Genomic DNA, 16,964 nt, shown 5'->3' with positions numbered 1-16,964 from the left:
CTGTGTGAAAAAGTTGCCTTGAAAGTTCCTAGTAAACTTTCTCCCCTCTCACATTAAACCTATGTCCTCTGGTTTTTGATTCCCCTACACTTGGAAAAGACTGTGCATTCACCCTCATGATCATGTGCATCTCTAACATCTTCCCTCTTCCTCCTGCCCTCCAGAGAATATAGTCCTAGCCTGCCCAACCTTTCCCTAGAGCTCAGGCCTTCCAAGTTCTGCCAACGTTCTCCGTGACAGCAGTAAATTGAGCTCCCAATGGCTTTGTGAGAGTTTGGAAAGCGCTCCAATGATAAAAGTGAAAAATTGGCTTTTTGCTACAGAATTGCTACTGCAACATTTAAAACAGTTAATGTGGTGATGCTCAATTAAAATTATTTGAACTCGGCATAACTAGTGTTAACTCTGACAACTTGCAACAGCTATATGGACTGAGTGCAGTTGCGTTTGGCACAAAGAATCCCCAACTATAAAATACCAATTGGTGGCGGTATTGAGGATTCAGGTACTTTGAACACATCATCATGGACATGATATTTCTCGGGCCCACAGCCAAGATGACATGCATTTACTTCATTTCATGACTTTGTTAACACTAAAGTTATCAATTAGGATTTCATTGTCCTGCCAAAGTAAATTTAATGCTCAGATCAATTGTTAAGGACACTTGCCCTTCTCCAGTTTATTAATAACAGTTGCAAAGATTATTGACTTTCAGATACATTTGTAAAACTTTTCTAGAAAAATCAATAAATAGCAGGAAAATTATGAACTACCTTCCTTTTTAAGATATTCCACCTGCTCCTCTTTAAGATCCAATTGGTCAGTTAGTCTTGATGCAGAATCCAAAGCAGCATTTGCTTCCTGCAAGTGCTCCTGCAGCAAGAGGAACAGAATTAGTGATTAAAGCTACTAGGAAACTTACTGCTTTCATTCACCTGGAACAGAAAACAACCAATGATGATTATGAAATTAATAATTGTTGTATCAAAAAAATTGGTTCAGCACAAGTCTGAAGACAAAGATATCAGGCATCTAAGAATGTTACGTGCACAGCATAGAAACAGGCCAAATAGCCTAACTCAAATGTGTGGTGCCACAACAATTTTTGATCCAACTCGCCAACTTAGCTTGGATCCTACGCACACTCGCCTTTTGAACAAGTCTTTCATGTGGGATCTTGTCAAAAGTCTTTACTGAAATACACCTACCGCCCTATCCTTATTGATATTGCACTTTATTAGCTTTTTAAATAATTCATTGTCATACGGGATCCGTTCTTGACAAAGTCATTTTGGCTGCCTCGCATTCGTCTCACCTTTTCCAAGTGATCTTTAATCCTCTCTCTGTGAGAATTTTATTTCCAGTATCTTCCCTATCACGAATGTTTGGTGCGCAGCTCTGCTGTACCCTGCCGCCTTTCTTGGAAATGGAGACTACATTTGCTGTCTTCCAGACTTCTACAGCAGTTTTTGATGCAAATGATTTCATTTTAGGGATATTGTCAACACCAGAACATACTAGCACGTCCCTGACTGCTATTTAAAAGCAGTAACAAGCCATGTTGAAAGGCTGGAGCGATTGGGCTTGTATACACTGGAATTTAGAAGGATGAGGAGGGATCTTATTGAAACATATAAGATAATTAGGGGATTGGACACATTAGAGGCAGATAACATGTTCCCAATGTTGGGGGAGTCCAGAACAAGGGGCCACAGTTTAAGAATAAGGGGTAGGCCATTTAGAACGGAGATGAGGAAGAACTTTTTCAGTCAGAGGGTGGTGAAGGTGTGGAATTCTCTGCCTCAGAAGGCAGTGGAGGCCAGTTCGTTGGATGCTTTCAAGAGAGAGCTGGATAGAGCTCTTAAGGATAGCGGAGTGAGGGGGTATGGGGAGAAGGCAGGAACGGGGTACTGATTGAGAGTGATCAGCCATGATCGCATTGAATGGCGGTGCTGGCTCGAAGGGCTGAATGGCCTACTCCTGCACCTATTGTCTATTGTCTATTGTCCCTCTGTTCAAGGTACCCCCACAGGGTTGTTTTTGTTGGGTGCAGTGTTCCAAGATTCAGATCAATTTGATGAGTTTATACTAAACCAAGGCAAGTATATCCTTTCAAGTAATCCACCTATAGTTTCACCAAAATCCTAGAAATCGCAGCACAGGTTCCTTACTATTTAAAAACATAGCATTCTCTAACTGATATTTATACATCCATTTTTAAAAGAAAACTCTAAGACAACACACTCATCTGCACACTCACGTTTACTAGTTCACCATTTTCAGAGAAAATGCTTTCACCGTCTTTCCAAAGTGAATACCCTCACAATTTTCCCCATCATACTGTATCCGCCATTGCTTGCCCTGCTATCGACATCTGTCTCTTCATGCTTCACATCTCCTCACAGCACACTCTCTCAAGCAGCTTAATATCAACCACAAAATCTGGACACATGGTGCAACATCGACATTTCTCATTACACATTTAATAGCAGCAATGCATTCACTGAAGGCAATGCGTTTGACTTTCACAGGGAGAGTGCAACCTGCAGTGCTATTGCATATGTTTATTTAGCCCATGCAATTTAGTTGTTAATGGAAAAGAAAACACTCTGTGATCTATAGCATCATTGCAGTATCAGACTGCAGGATATTGCTGATGTATGATCTCACAAAATAGCTTATGGTGAATTAAGGTGGAACTGGCTGGAAACTGGAAGTGTCCTGACCTACTTCTGCTACCACCATCATCTATTGCAACAAGTGATGGCTCCCACTGATTGTCGCCGGAAGCTTGCGTCCTTTTCAGGACGGACGATGACAGTGATGTCAACATTTGAAACATGGATGATGGACACGAAAGAAGAAGAAGGAGGAATTATCTATGGCATACTACTATTACACATGAGCTTGGTTGCAAAAAGCATACAAATTTATCCCTTACCTCCAATTCTGCGACTGTTTTCTCAAGGCTTAATGCTTTATTTTTCCACTCTGCAATGTCCTTCTGATATTTCTCCAATTCAGTTGCATACATTGCTTTTTCCTCTGCACATTGCCAAAGAAAATATACATGAACATAAAATGAGCAACGCCTATCTTATTAATCATGGAATTTATTATTATAGCGCGGTATCAGAGATCTTGGACTTATTACGAAAAGAAACAGAATATTTAGCAAGCTGTCATAGCAGAAAGCGGGGGGGGGGGAAATTAAAAATCGCAGCACAAACATATAATCATTGTGGAGGCCAAAACATCATTAACTACAATAATAAGGCCAAATATTTACACCCTGATTTGCAATGAATTAACTGACATGCAATATACTAGAGATGCTACATTTGGTTTTAATGCCCCATGTTTAAAGTGATTCACATCATAAAATGTGGAGAACTATTTAAGTTAATGGCTCAGATGGAGGCTTGTCAGCCCACCATGCTTGGTGATAGGCACAAAGCGCTGGAGCAACTCAGGGATGGGCAGCATCTCTGGATAGAAGGAATAGGTGATATTTCAGGTCGAGATCCTTCCTATATAATGCTTGCACTGGTTCCTTGATGGAATAATCCCCAAGCTAATTTTCACTCCTGTATCAATCCTGCATTTTCTTTGGTTTCATAATTATCCACGACTATAATTTTTCCATTAACCATGATCTGCACTGCAAGAATCCTGCACACAAAATATTTTTCATTCCTCTTTTCTCACACGGTGCACATTTAAAATTGATCTTTGCCTCGACACCAAATCCAAAACCTGTCAAGACTTTGCCGTATGCTCTCTAATGGCCTTAACAAGCCTTTCATACAACATTTCTAAATGTGCCCAAAGCAATTTCTCCGCTCCTGTTACTAAATCCCATAGTCTGATCAATCTGTAGTTGTACTTTCAAGATTTCTACTCTGATTTTTGCCCTTTTTCCAACATTTAACATAATCCCTCTGGCAATAATAACCACACCTTGCCATACTAAATTACAACTGCCTCCTGACCACCCCATTCCACAATTTATGTGTTTGGACCTATTTTGAGTATTCATTAGTTCTAGCAACAGCCATGAACCTTCTTTACATCCTGGTGATATAACAACCATACATTCATTTCTCCCTTGCATTGCAAAGCAGGGCATAAATATTTGGCCTTATTATTATAATTAATGATGCTTTGGTCTCCACAACGATTATATGTTTGATCATTAACGCTTGATGAATTAATCTAAGAACTACGGGGGAAGAAGGGGACGGCGGTGAAGGGGGGGGTGAAGCAGAAAAAGTGATGGCTGATAGGAAGAAGTGGCAGCTGGTGAGAGGGGAATGAGCCCCACAGACTGAGGGCGTCCTGTTGGAGGCGGCGGCCTGAAGAAAGTGCTGTCGGCCAAGGGCTACAACGTGAGCCACAACAACAGCCATGACAACTAGATGGTGCAGCAGACGGTTTAGAAGGCCTGGATAGTGGACTTTGTGGAGGATGTCGGTGACCTTGGCTACCGACCGCCTCCCACGGTCTCACTCAGCCTCTCAGTGTCACAGCGAAACTGGAAGGGCAGCGAATCCTGGCCACGCTTTTATACCTATGAAGCTGACGGAATGTTCTTGCCATCCCCCCCTTTGCAGTAACACGCGTCAATCACGAAGCGGGACCACCAATTGTGAATTGTTTACGCATGTGTGAGTTTACTTAACTCGTCCATTATGTAAACTGGGGAGTGCCTGCAACTTGTAACATAGGACATATATAATGAAATGTTCAGAGCCCATGAAGTACTGAGTAATGGAGAGACCTTGTGTACAAGGGATTATATGTCAAAAAGAATAGGTGACCTTTTGGGCTACAACCCTTCTGAATAGACAATAGGTGCAGGAGGAGGCCATTCGGCCCTTCAAGCCAGCACCACCATTCAATGTGATCATGGCTGATCATTCTCAATCAGTACCCCGTTCCTGCCTTCTCCCCATACCCCCTGACTCCGCTATCCTTAAGAGCTCTATCCAGCTCTCTCTTGAATACATTCAGAGAATTGGCCTCCACTGCCTTCTGAGGCAGAGAATTCCACAGATTCACAACTCTCTGACTGAAAAAGTTTTTCCTCATCTCAGTTCTAAATGGCCTACCCCTTATTCTTAAACTGTGGCCCCTTGTTCTGGACTCCCCCAACATTGGGAACATGTTTCCTGCCTCTAACGTGTCCAACCCCTTAATAATCTTATACGTTTCGATAAGATCTCCTCTCATCATTCTAAATTCCAGTGTATACAAGCCTACAAAACGCCTACAACCGGCCCAAAACGTCACCTATTCTTTTTCTCCAGAAATGCTGCCTGACCCACTGTGCTACTCCAGTAATTTTGCCTATCTTCTGTTTGACCTTCTTCATTGTCTACATGTTGCAAATAATTATAATGTTTCGACGTGCAATTAAATTATTGAGGTACAAAAGCTAGATAAATTTGAACAAGTAAAACGTTGATGTAATCACCCATCTCATTCGACTCGTTTCAAAACCGCACGCGTAGTTTAATCAAAATCTTACCCTTTTGAAACTGCTCTATCACCATCTGCAGGTTGGTTAGTGACATTGCGTACTGCTTTACTTGGTCTTGAGAGGTACTCAACTGCATTACCGCTTCGTCGCGCTGTTTTGCAATAACCTGAAGCTGTTCTTGCAAGGACTCCACTTGAAGACTGGCTTGGTGGCTGTTGGAAAGAAATGCATGGCCTTTGATTTTTTTTAGGCAAACATTTCAAACATAACTTAGGCATGAGATAAATCGAAGGTATTTATTCACAAAATGCTGGAGTAACTCAGCAGGTCAGGCAGCATCTCGGGAGAGAAGGAATGGGTGACGTTTCGGGTCGAGACCCTTCTTCAGACCCTTCTTCATAACTTCGATTTGTACCAGCATCTGCAGTTATTTTCTTATATTAGGGATGAGATAAAATGATTTGGAAGAATAGTTCTGCGTGGGTGAATTTATATCAATCCAGCCCCTTGCCTCACTGAAAATAAATCAAGTAGCAACTAATTTTCCATTATCAGTCTGATTGATGTGACATACTAATCATCCTCCTTTTTAAAAATACGTTGCTGTTGCTAAAATGGCAGGCTGTCTGACCCACCTCAACTAATATTGTGGAAGTATTAATATCACCACTGCATCCACTGATTATCTGCCATGCTTAGTCCTGCCTCTCCTCTCTCCCAGCTTTCTTCTCCCCCCCCCCCTCCCCACAATTAGTCTGAAGAAGGGTCCTGACCCGAAACGCCACCTCCCCTTGTTTTCCAGAGATGCTGTCTGACCTGCTGAGTTACTCCAGCGATAAGACACAAAAAGCTGGAGTAGCTCAGTGGGGCAGGCAGCATCTGTGGAGAAAAGGAATAGGTGACATTTCAGGTCGAGACACTTCTTCAGACTCCAGCATTTAGCATCTTTTTGTGTAATCAGCATCAACAGTTCCTAGTTACTACCACTGACCATGGAGTTTCATCAAGAAGCAAAAACCCATGGAGGTCATGGAAGCAACGTATCCACACAAATTACTATTTAAAAATCTAATATTTATTTTAAAAGGATTGCTTCTACCTAGCACTTTCCACTGCACAAGAAGAAGATGCCAACTTTTTCTCCAAGAACGTAATCTTCCTCCTCAACTCAGTCTCCCGGTCCTCGGCTGCCAAGGCCTCTTTGGTGTACGATTCCTCCATCTCAAGTAAGTGGCTTCGGAGCCGCTGCAGTTCCTGGTTTAGACGCTGCTCTTTATCACGCGAATGCTGCAACTAAAGAATAAGTGTTTCTATCATAGTGGACTAAAGTCCAGTTGCTAATCATTCCTTCTATCACGACGGCGAACGACATGAAAATTCGGAGACGGGTATTAAATAAAGAGAAAAAGAAACCACCATAAAATTGTAGAGCCAGATAGGAATGAAACCAAATGCACTCCTACTTTAACTGCAGATGGGGAGAGCTTTTTACTCAATGGTTCAACAGCACTTTACTGTCACATGTACCTAGGTACAGTGACATTCAATTTTTTAATACAGTTCAATAAAAATCTTACAAGACATGAATGAATGAATGAATGAATGAATGAATGAATGAATGAATGAATGAATGAATGAGTTTATTGACCAAGTATGTGCATATACAAGGAATGTGCCTTGGTGCTCCACTCACAAATGACAACACAAACATACAGTTAACAAGCATAAGCATAGTCATACTTAAGTACAAGTGCGCGAGGTAGCAGATTATACTGAGGCAGTACACAATAGTTGTGCCATGTTTCAGGCTCCCACTTATACCCTTCAAGTTTCAAAGTTCTTCAAAATGTAGGGTCTTAACTTGGCCAATTCTCCTCCTGCCGTCATTACATTTATGGCCAACTGCTTTCAAGCTGCTTTCAGAATTATATTATTATGCAAGGAATATATACATTTTTTTCTCTGTCAATTTTCAAAATAACTTTTAAGTGATTCTCTAGTTCCTAATCAAAATTGTGTTATAACCAATCTCACGAGCAGCCCAGGACAATGAAAATGTTCTTGCCTGAAAAGACATTCAGTGCCATACCCAGGGCATTAACACAGCCTTAACACCTGCTGATAACAAATTTAGTCCAAGCAATAGCTAAAAATCGCTATAAATGTGGCATTTATATCCCCAGTGCTGCAAGTCTATCTTAATCAAAAGCACTTGAAACATGCTACTTCAATATTAGAATATACCATGGTGCTGCATTAGACAAAATGGGGTAAGTAATTAAGTTACTGAATTAACAGCCAGAGTTCTGGACAAATGACTCAAGTTCAGAACTTATTGTGGCACCTAAATCCTAAATTCAAAGTATTAATTAAAATCTAGAACTGTAAGTATAAAGCTCAATTCAGTAAAGGTAGTCATGAAACTACTAGATTCGGAGAATCAAATCTGTCATTGTACCCTTTATAGTCTTTGTGTGACTCAATACTCAAGTTATTGATTTAACTGAGGTAGTTGGTGATGGACAATGAATACCAGCATTGTTAGCAACTAAAACATATTTGGGATGGATAAAGAATTCAGCTTTTGTTTTAAATTTGACAGGATTAATCAAGTCAAATTGCCCATATCAAATTGCTGATGACAATATGATGCCGCATCCTTGAATTGTGCAGATCTTTTTGTGAAAGTACTCCACCTACTGCTGGGTCAGAAGCTCCGGTATTCTGACCCAGCAAAGATGAAGGAACAGCAATATATTTACAAATCAAGATGGTGGTGTGTGTGTGTGGCGAGGAGGGGCCCCACTTGCCTGCTGGTCCCTAGCTGATGGAGATTTTGGAGGGGGTGTCAGAGGCAAGTGACTGTGATGCATTTCGTAGATGGGGCACAATGAAGCCACAATGTGCTGTTCTTGGAGAGAGTGTATGTTAAGGGTGATGCACTGCCAGACATGAAGAGTTTGGTTTATTTATTGATGTCAAATGTTGGCAGTTCCATTCTGGCTCTCAGTGCTCACAAAAGTACAAAGAGCACAAGTACCAAGCTCCTAATGTCAAGATGGTGCTTGCGCCAAGTACATTATAGTTCTGTGCTATTGAGAGTGCTTTGGGCCTGCAGTTACTTGGGGAACGGTTAATCAAACGTTCAAGGGGTTTGCACAGCTGGGCTAGGTATAAAATAAAAGCAAAGTGCCAAAAATACTCAGTAGGTGAGGAAGTGTCTATGGAAAGAGAAAGAGTTATAGTTGCAGACACATAAATGTTTTATCACAACTCACAACACTCCTGCTCGGCTTCCCTGGTTGAGTTCGGTATTCTGATACATTGCTCTGCCATTTTCCGTTATAATTCCAGATTCCAACAGCGACAATATTTTGTTTTGGAATTGGATTTAAATCCTGGTTCCTGACATACAACAATCACACCTCTTTCAGCCACACTCAACATGCCCTACCAGATATATAATGTTTGAACTTAACCACAATTTTTGATGATATCTTACTTCATTCACTAATGCAGTGGCTTCCATTTGCTTCTGTTTGAGGGCCAGCATAACTTGATCTCTCTCATGCTGAAACATTGCTGCTTGCTCCTGCATTGACTTGACTTCATAAAGCAGTTGATTTAATTCGCCAGTCTTCCCCTTCAAGTTGTAAAAGAAAAACTAATTCATTCTAAACAAATTTCATAGCTGGAAAGATAGCATTTATAAATGCATTTCATAAAATACATTATAAAATACATTTTAGGTATAGAACTGCACAAGGTTTTTGGGGTTTTTTTAAAAACATTTTTTGCTATTTTGTAAAATCTAAAATTGTGCCCCTTGTTTTATTAGGAATTATACTATTAGCAATAACATTTTTCCTTTTAAAATTGTTCTTTTGGTATCTAACAATAAACTTGAAAGCACAAAGTTCCCTTTTTTAAGCTGTGGCATGCTGCATGACACACGCACTGTAAAGGATCTTGCAGAGGCCAACGACGTGGCACTAAAATTTGCTCGCTATTGGCAAACAATTGTGTGATGACACGAATAAATAAAAGGAGAACATCCAAATGATTGCTGACATGCACATGGTAATTAAGAAAGATTCTACTCGGCATTCATGGTGATTGAAGTATCCCAAGGCCATTTCATTATTACCAGCAGGTACAGGTGGAGATCAAGGAGAACCACTGCTCTAAACTACTTCAAAAATTCATGCTGGAGCTGCCCGAGGGAACCCATTATTTTAGATGGAAATACAGAATCCTACCACTGTAATAGAGGTAATGACTCTCAGACCAAGGGGGAACATAACCATGCTAGGATATATGTGCACAGTCTTTTTAAACTAACAAAGCCATCAAGCTGGAAAGCAGCAATGACTTTAAAAAAATGACACTTGAGCATTGCAATTGGCGATTCTTCCAATTGGTAAAGAAATGTGGGACATAGTCTCTTAAAATATTTCAACAAAAAGACATTGAGATTCTCCTTTAACACAGGATCCTTTGAGATGGAAGCCAATAAAAATTTCACACTTTCCAGATAAGGTTTTGCATTTACAGAGAAAAAAATATTATTAGAGAAGAAATTCTAGGAGCCCTGACTGAGATATATGAATCATCGCTAGACATGGGAAAGGTGCCAGAAGACTGGAGGGTGGATAATGTTGTGCTTCCATTTAAGAAGGCTGCAAGAATAAGCCTGGGAACTATAGACCAGTGTCCCTAACATCTGTGGTAGGCAAGTTACTGGAAAGGATTGTGTATGCATTTAGGTAGATGGGGACTGAATAGGGATAAATCAGCATGGGTTTGCACATGGAAAATCACGCCTTACAAATCTAATTGAGTTGTTTGAAGAAGAACCAAAAAAGTTGACAAAGGCAAAGCTATGGATATCGAGATACTAAAACTCTCGTTTGTTTGTTTGTTTGTTCCTGAACTACAGACAAAACGGTGCACGATAGCGTGACAATTTTAGGCCCACCTTACTCATCATCGTCCCTTTGGTGCTAATGGAAGTTTCATTGAAATCGGTGTTATATTTTTAAAGTTATTCACATTTTAAAGTTTAAATCTATCTCCTAGGGAGGGAGGGGGTGGGAGGGAGGGAGGGGGTGGAGAGAGGGAGGAAGGGATGGGGGGAAGGTGGAAAGGGGAGTGGGGGAGGAGACGGTGCTGCAATAATTCAGGAGAGGTTTGGGCCCAACGGGTCCACTTGGTCTAGTTGTCTATATATACTTCAGTAAGGCCTTTGACAAGCTTCTACATAGAAGGCTGTTCTGAAAGGTTAGATCGCCATGGAATCCAGGGAGATTTAGCTGACTGGATAAAGAATTGGCTTCATGGAAGCAGAGGGTGATGGTGGAAAGTTATTTCTTGGATGGAGGCCTGTGACAAGTGGTGTGCCTCAGGGCTTGGTGCTGGGCACAATACTGTTTGTGGTTTATATAAAAGATTTGGATGAGAATGTAGAAGGCATGTTTGGTAAGTTTGCAGATGACACTAAAGTGGATGGTATCGTGGACAGAGTAGATCAGCGTTTCTCAACCGAGGTTCCCAGGAACACTAGGGTTCCGCGAGAGGTCGCTAGGGGTTCCGCGAGAAATAGTGATAAATAGGCTAATCATATGTAAATGCATTTTTGAGTAATTTTTGTGTTTTGCATTGTCAATAAACTTGAGGAAAAACTTACGTTATTTTTTGCTTAAACCAGTTATCAGAAAAATATATTATGTTTGCCTTATGAACTTTAAGTTTATGAAAGAGAAAGAAAGATTAATAAAGATATATAATAATTTGTATGTAGGGGTTCCCTGAGACATGAAAATTATTTCAAGGGTTCCGCAAGGGTAAAAAGGTTGAGAAACGCTGGTGTAGATGGTTATCAAAAATCGTGACCAGTCGGGCAAGTGGGCTGAGAAATGGTTAACGGTGTTTAAAGCAAATAATTGCAAAGTGTGGCATTTTGGGAAGTCACGCATGGGCAGGATCTTCACAGTGAATGGCAGGGCCCTAGAGAATGTTGTACAGCAGAGGGAACTAAAGGGCCTGTCCCACTTTAGGCGATTTTAAGGCGACTGCCAAAGTCGTAGCAGATCACCGAACTTTTCTTTTACCCGACGACAATGCCGAGTCAGGTCAAGATTACAGCATCTTCGGAAACATCGTGAAATTCCCACACTGTCAATGCTTATCCGGCGTCCTAATATTCGCTGAAATCACTGCGAGTCGGGAAGTACTTCAGAGTTTTGAACTATAACATCTTGTATGGGTTACTTAAAAACCAAGCATCACTACAACAAGGCATAAACTGGATTTACTTCCAGTTTACTAATAGCTGTATTTAAAAAAATAATTTAAAAAGTGGTTAAGTGGATTTTTGTGAAAAGTGTGTGGGCATTCTTTGAAAATGTACGGGAGATGCATATCTGGTTTCTGGGTTGTATATCTGGGTTGGGAGCCCACTTTAAATGTAATGGCTGATGGCCATAAACATCGTGAAATTCCCCCGTTTACCTGACCGTCAAACTGTCGCCTCCAATCTACCTGTCAAATGTCCTGACGGTAAATAAATTGGTTAAACACAACCATTTTATGGTAATTTTAAATGACTTTACTTATTTTAATATAATGTGCTTCTAAATGCATCTAACAGAACCTAGCAAACCTGGGGACAGCATGCGACAGCGCCTGCAATAAGCAGCGATACCTGGTGACAAGCCAGCTGTCGCCGAGAAATTTCACTCCTGATGATTTCTCAGCGATGCGCTGAGATCCACTGCGATTCTTGGAAGACTCCTCACGATCATCCCGCGACACCTGGCGAACTGTCGGCGACAGCCTAGTAGCCAGCAGTCGCCTTAAAATCGCCTAAAGTGGGACAGGCCCTTAAAAGTGCAAGTACATAGTTTCCTGAAAGTGGCATCGCAGGTAGATAAGGTAGTCAAGAAGGCTTTGGGTACATTAGCCTTCATCAATCAGAGCATTGAGTATAGAGGCTGGGATGTTATGTTACAGTTATACAATACGTTGGAGAGGCTGCATTTGGAATATTGTTTTCAGTTTTAGTCACCCTGGCATAGGATGAATGTTGTTAAGTTGGAAAGAGTGCAGATTTACAAGGATGTTGCCAGGACTCAAGGGCCTGAGCTTTAGAGAGAGGTTGAGCAGACTAGGGCTTCTTGGAGCACAGGAGGCTGAGAGGTACAGAGGTGTAAAAAATCATGAGGAAAAGATAGGGTAAGTACACAGTCTTCCACACAGAGTAGCGGAATCAAGAACGAGAGGACATAGGTGAGAGGGGAAAGATTTAATAGGAGCCTGAGGGGCAACATTTTCAGAGAATGGAGAGTGTATGGAATGAGTTGTCAGAGGAGGTGGTGAGGCAGGTACTAAAACAACAGTTGACTTTTGTACAAATTCATGGGTAAGAAAGTTTAGAGGTATACTAGACCAAGCGAACTTGTTGGGCCCAAACCTCTCCTGCATTGGTGCAGCACCCTCTCCTCCCCCACTCCCCACTCCGCCCCTCTCCCACTCCTCCCCTCCCCCTCTCCCCACCATCCCCCTCAACCCCCCTTATATTCCCCCCTCCCTCCCTCCATCCCTAGGAGATAGATTTAAACTTTAAAATGTGAATAACTTAAAAAATATAACACCGATTTCAATTAAACGTCTTCCATTAGCACCAAAGGGACGACGGTAAGGTGGGCCTAAAATTGTTGCGCTATCGTGTACCGTTTTGGCTGTAGTTCAGGAACAAACAAACAAGAGTTTTAGTATATAGATAGATGGAACTAGCATAGATGGGGCATCTGGTCGTCATGTGCAAGTTGGCCAGCTTTTGATGCTGTATGACTCTAGGACTTTTTGCTGTAATTAATTGAATTACTAATATCACTTACAGGATTAGCATGATCACGTTAAACAGAAAGCTACCTGTGTGGGTGTAAATGGAGCAACAAAACTTAAGTTGTGCTCAGTACATTTGAGAAGCTTTACAAAATTTAGTACCAGCCTAATTTGCAACCTTAATAAGAATGCTTGGACAACAGAGGATTCTTAAACAGGGGTGTGATTGATAATACGAGTGTTCTTGCCTGACTATAAATTTAAAAAAAAAAAAAATCCCATTATTAGTTATAAATATTACATGCCAACAATTCTGAATGGAAATGTCTCAAAAAAATTCCACTCTGTTGCTACAAATTCTCCTTAAACCTCAATCCAAAAATCAATAAAAGTTCTGAACTCACCTCCTCTTTTTCTTTTAACACCTTTTCTAATGCAGAAGACTTTTCTCTCATGGAATTTGATTCAAACTCTTTTTCTTTCAACATCATAGAGAATTGCATATTAGTCTCCTGCAGGGCTCGAAATTCAGTTTCCTTTTCTCGAGACTTGGCTATGACTTGGTCATTCTCCTCTTGAGACTTACGGATGTCCATTTCCAAAAGCGTAATCCTTTCCTTCAGATTCGTGACAGCCTGCTTTAAAACTTCATTTTCATTGTCCTTGTTTCTCAAGCAGCCTGTCACTGACAACAACTGATCACTTTTTGATTTGATGAGAAGATCTTTTTCCCTGAATGATCTTTGCAATTCTTCGTTCTTGTCTTTCATTTGCTTTACCTCCAGAGCTACTTCTCCGTGAACGCTTTTTCCATTCACTGGATTTGGGGCTAATGATTTAGCACTATTTTGAAATGCCATTATTGCGGCCTCTTTCCCTTCCAATGTTTTACTCAAACGTTCCACCTCTTGCTGCAGTTCTTTTATTTGGTTCACGTTTTCCACTGATGAACTTCCATAGGGAGAAGGTTTCATGTGCAATACTCCAGTGCCCGTTGCAACTACTTGTGGTTCTGGGGGCACACCGTCCAACTTGTCCAAGATCAGATGCTTGGTACTGCTGAGCTGCCCGATGCTTTGCTGGACCTCTGCAAGCTCTTGGCTAAGGGTCTGCAACTTTTTCTCCTTCTGCTCGTAACTATGAATTAAACTGTTGTAGTCTATCTGAAGCCGCGAGTTGCAGTCTCCATCTGTAGACAGTCGACCCTGAAGCTTAAGGAGCTCATCCTGGAGATGAGCCGACTCGTGCTGCATGTTTTGAACAGTGGTGATCACCTGCTGCTTCCACTCCTCCATCTTCTTCACTTGCTGCTTTAGTTTGTCACGCTCTTGCAAGAGCTCCTCAAACTGATTACTGCTCACCAGGCCTGACTCACCGTTAGACCCCATTCCAGAGGTCTGCAGAACAGTGACTAGGGTTTGGCATTTCTGTCTAAGAGCATCAATTTCTATATCCTTCTCACGGATAATCCGAGACAAATTCTGGATCGTTTCCCGCACCATGTCCTGGCCTTCATTTTCGGTCTTATTGACCATCCTCAGATTTTCTTCCTGGAGCTTCAAAAGAGCAGCTTCCTTCGCGGCAATAATGTCCATCATTCTGTGGTATTCGGTCTTCAGTTGGCTGTTCTCCCTTGTCTTTTCATTTAACACTGCCAACACTTGCTCTCTCTCCATGGCATAAACCTGCAATTGCTGCTGCAAGTAGGCCACGTCCGCACCCACCTGCCCGTGGATGCCAGAGGTCATCCTGGCATTAAGAGTTTGGATTTCCATGTTCTTCTGTTGAATGATGTGAGTTAGCTTGACCACTTCATCCTTAAAAAGAGAGAGCTGATCCAACTGCTTCACCAGAGCCAAATTCTTCTCATTCAGTAACTTTATCTCCCTTTCTTTTTCTTTTATACCATGAACTAATCTATCAATCTCCACTTTAGACAAATCATGCTTTTCATTTCCATTTTCGCCATTCACTGTTTGCACTTTAATCTCTTGGAGAATGACTGGAGCATCGGTGGGAACAACCTGAAATTCTCTTTGCATTTTCAATTGATTGATGGATTCCTGAAGGTTGTGGATTTTGTCGTCTTTCTCGGACATTAACTTTTCATAGGTCGACGTAATTTCCTCACACTGGGTTTTGGCTTCATCCCCTTGATCCTGCACAGAACGCTGAAGCTGCAGAACATTCTGCTTTTGATCCTCAACAGTCTTTTTGTGAAGCCTTACTTCCTCTTCAAGACTGTTCCTTTTGTTGTTCAGTTCAGTTATTTCGGTCTCCAGCTCCGTTATTATATCAAGAGTCTTGGGTTCAGCGATGGGTGGAGGCCTGCTCTGTTGGTCCCCAAGTCGATCTATTTCTTCCTTGAGGTGGTTATTCTCCTCCTTCATCACGCTTAATTGACGATCTCTCTCCTCGAGGTTGTGTCTCAGGGATTCACATTCTCTAAAAATCTTCACGTTCTTTTCAATTTCTTGCTGCAATTCTAAACCTCGTGCCTTCAGTGTTTCAACAAATGTCTCCTTTTCTTTCAGGAGATCTGTCAACTGCTGCTGCCCCTCCAAACTAGCTTTCAGCATTTCTTTGGTTTCATCATGGTCCACCTCCGACAGCTGCTTATTGCGTTTGAGTTCTTCAATCTCAAAATCCTTCTCTTGGATCGACTTGATTAAACGGTTGTGCTCTTTCTGCAAAGTCGTAGCATCTAAATTTTGGGCCTCTGTTAATTCCTTGATGGTCTGCTCGTACTTTTGTGCTTCCTCATTCAGCCGTTTCTCGCCCTGGCTCAACTCTGACTGCAGCTGGACCTTCTCCATTTTCACTGCCTCCAGCAAAGTGCTGTTCTCTTTAGAAAACTCACTATGACTGAAAACGGTCTCCTCAAGTTGTTCTCTAACTCTGCCTAAGGTTACGTTGGCCTCATTTTTATCCGCAACAAGTTTTTTATTTCGGATTTTAAGATCGTAAAGCTCTGTTTGCAACTCATCACTAGTACATCTAGTTTCCAAAAGCTGTTTCCTCAGCTCTGAAATTTCTCGATCTTTATCTTGGAGTAATTCTTCTTGACACACGTTGCTTGGAGTTTGCTGAACAGCTTGGGTTAACTCCGTTTTGGCCACCGCTAGCTGAGATTCTGTATCCTGCAGCGTCCTCGCCAGACCTGTGACTTCGGCCTTCAAACTCGAATTGTGCACCTGTGATTTGTTTAGCTTCTCCGTAAGGTCATTGACTTTCATGTCCAGCGGCTGCTTGCTCATGTGCAACTCATTAAGTGCAAAAGCACTCTGGCTCAGCTTGCCTCTCTGAGCTTCCAGCTCTTGCACCATTGATGCTTTATCGGCCACAAGGATCTCCAGCTCTGACTGCAGTTGTACGGTCTGTTCCTCCGAGTCTTTTCGTTGCTGCGCCAGTTGATCTTTGGATCTAATTAAATGCTTCAGGAAAAGTCAAGAAATTATAACGTTATTTAAGCAGGTTTCAACTGCATTTCTAATGGTGCACTGCATTGGTATAAATTGGTTTTAACATTTAGCCATTTTAGTAGGAGTGTGTGTGTGTGTGTGTCACTTACTGGCAGGCAGTCCACAACTATGTAGGAGAAAAACACATTATTTTAGACGAGACTTGAGATACA

At 41.6% G+C, this 16,964-nt stretch overlaps 1 protein-coding gene across 2 annotated transcripts in view; it reads right to left on the bottom strand.

Annotated features, from left to right (window-relative positions):
- Positions 1 to 16,964, bottom strand: part of trip11 (thyroid hormone receptor interactor 11) — a 78,442-nt gene that overhangs the window by 20,093 nt on the left and 41,385 nt on the right. For both annotated transcript variants that reach the window (XM_078406864.1, XM_078406865.1), the window contains exons 10-15: positions 13,735 to 16,764; positions 8,988 to 9,128; positions 6,585 to 6,778; positions 5,534 to 5,697; positions 2,945 to 3,048; positions 777 to 876 (exon numbers count right to left, since the gene is read on the bottom strand). In XM_078406864.1, coding sequence (XP_078262990.1) covers positions 777 to 876; positions 2,945 to 3,048; positions 5,534 to 5,697; positions 6,585 to 6,778; positions 8,988 to 9,128; positions 13,735 to 16,764 — 3,733 coding nt within the window. The remainder of the gene's footprint in view (positions 1 to 776; positions 877 to 2,944; positions 3,049 to 5,533; positions 5,698 to 6,584; positions 6,779 to 8,987; positions 9,129 to 13,734; positions 16,765 to 16,964) is intronic.

This window comes from Rhinoraja longicauda, chromosome 10 (genome assembly GCF_053455715.1).
Source record: "Rhinoraja longicauda isolate Sanriku21f chromosome 10, sRhiLon1.1, whole genome shotgun sequence".
In the NCBI taxonomy this organism is placed as follows: domain Eukaryota; kingdom Metazoa; phylum Chordata; class Chondrichthyes; order Rajiformes; family Arhynchobatidae; genus Rhinoraja; species Rhinoraja longicauda.
Note: the sequence above shows the minus strand (reverse complement) of the source record. Positions and strands in the feature narration are given on the sequence as shown.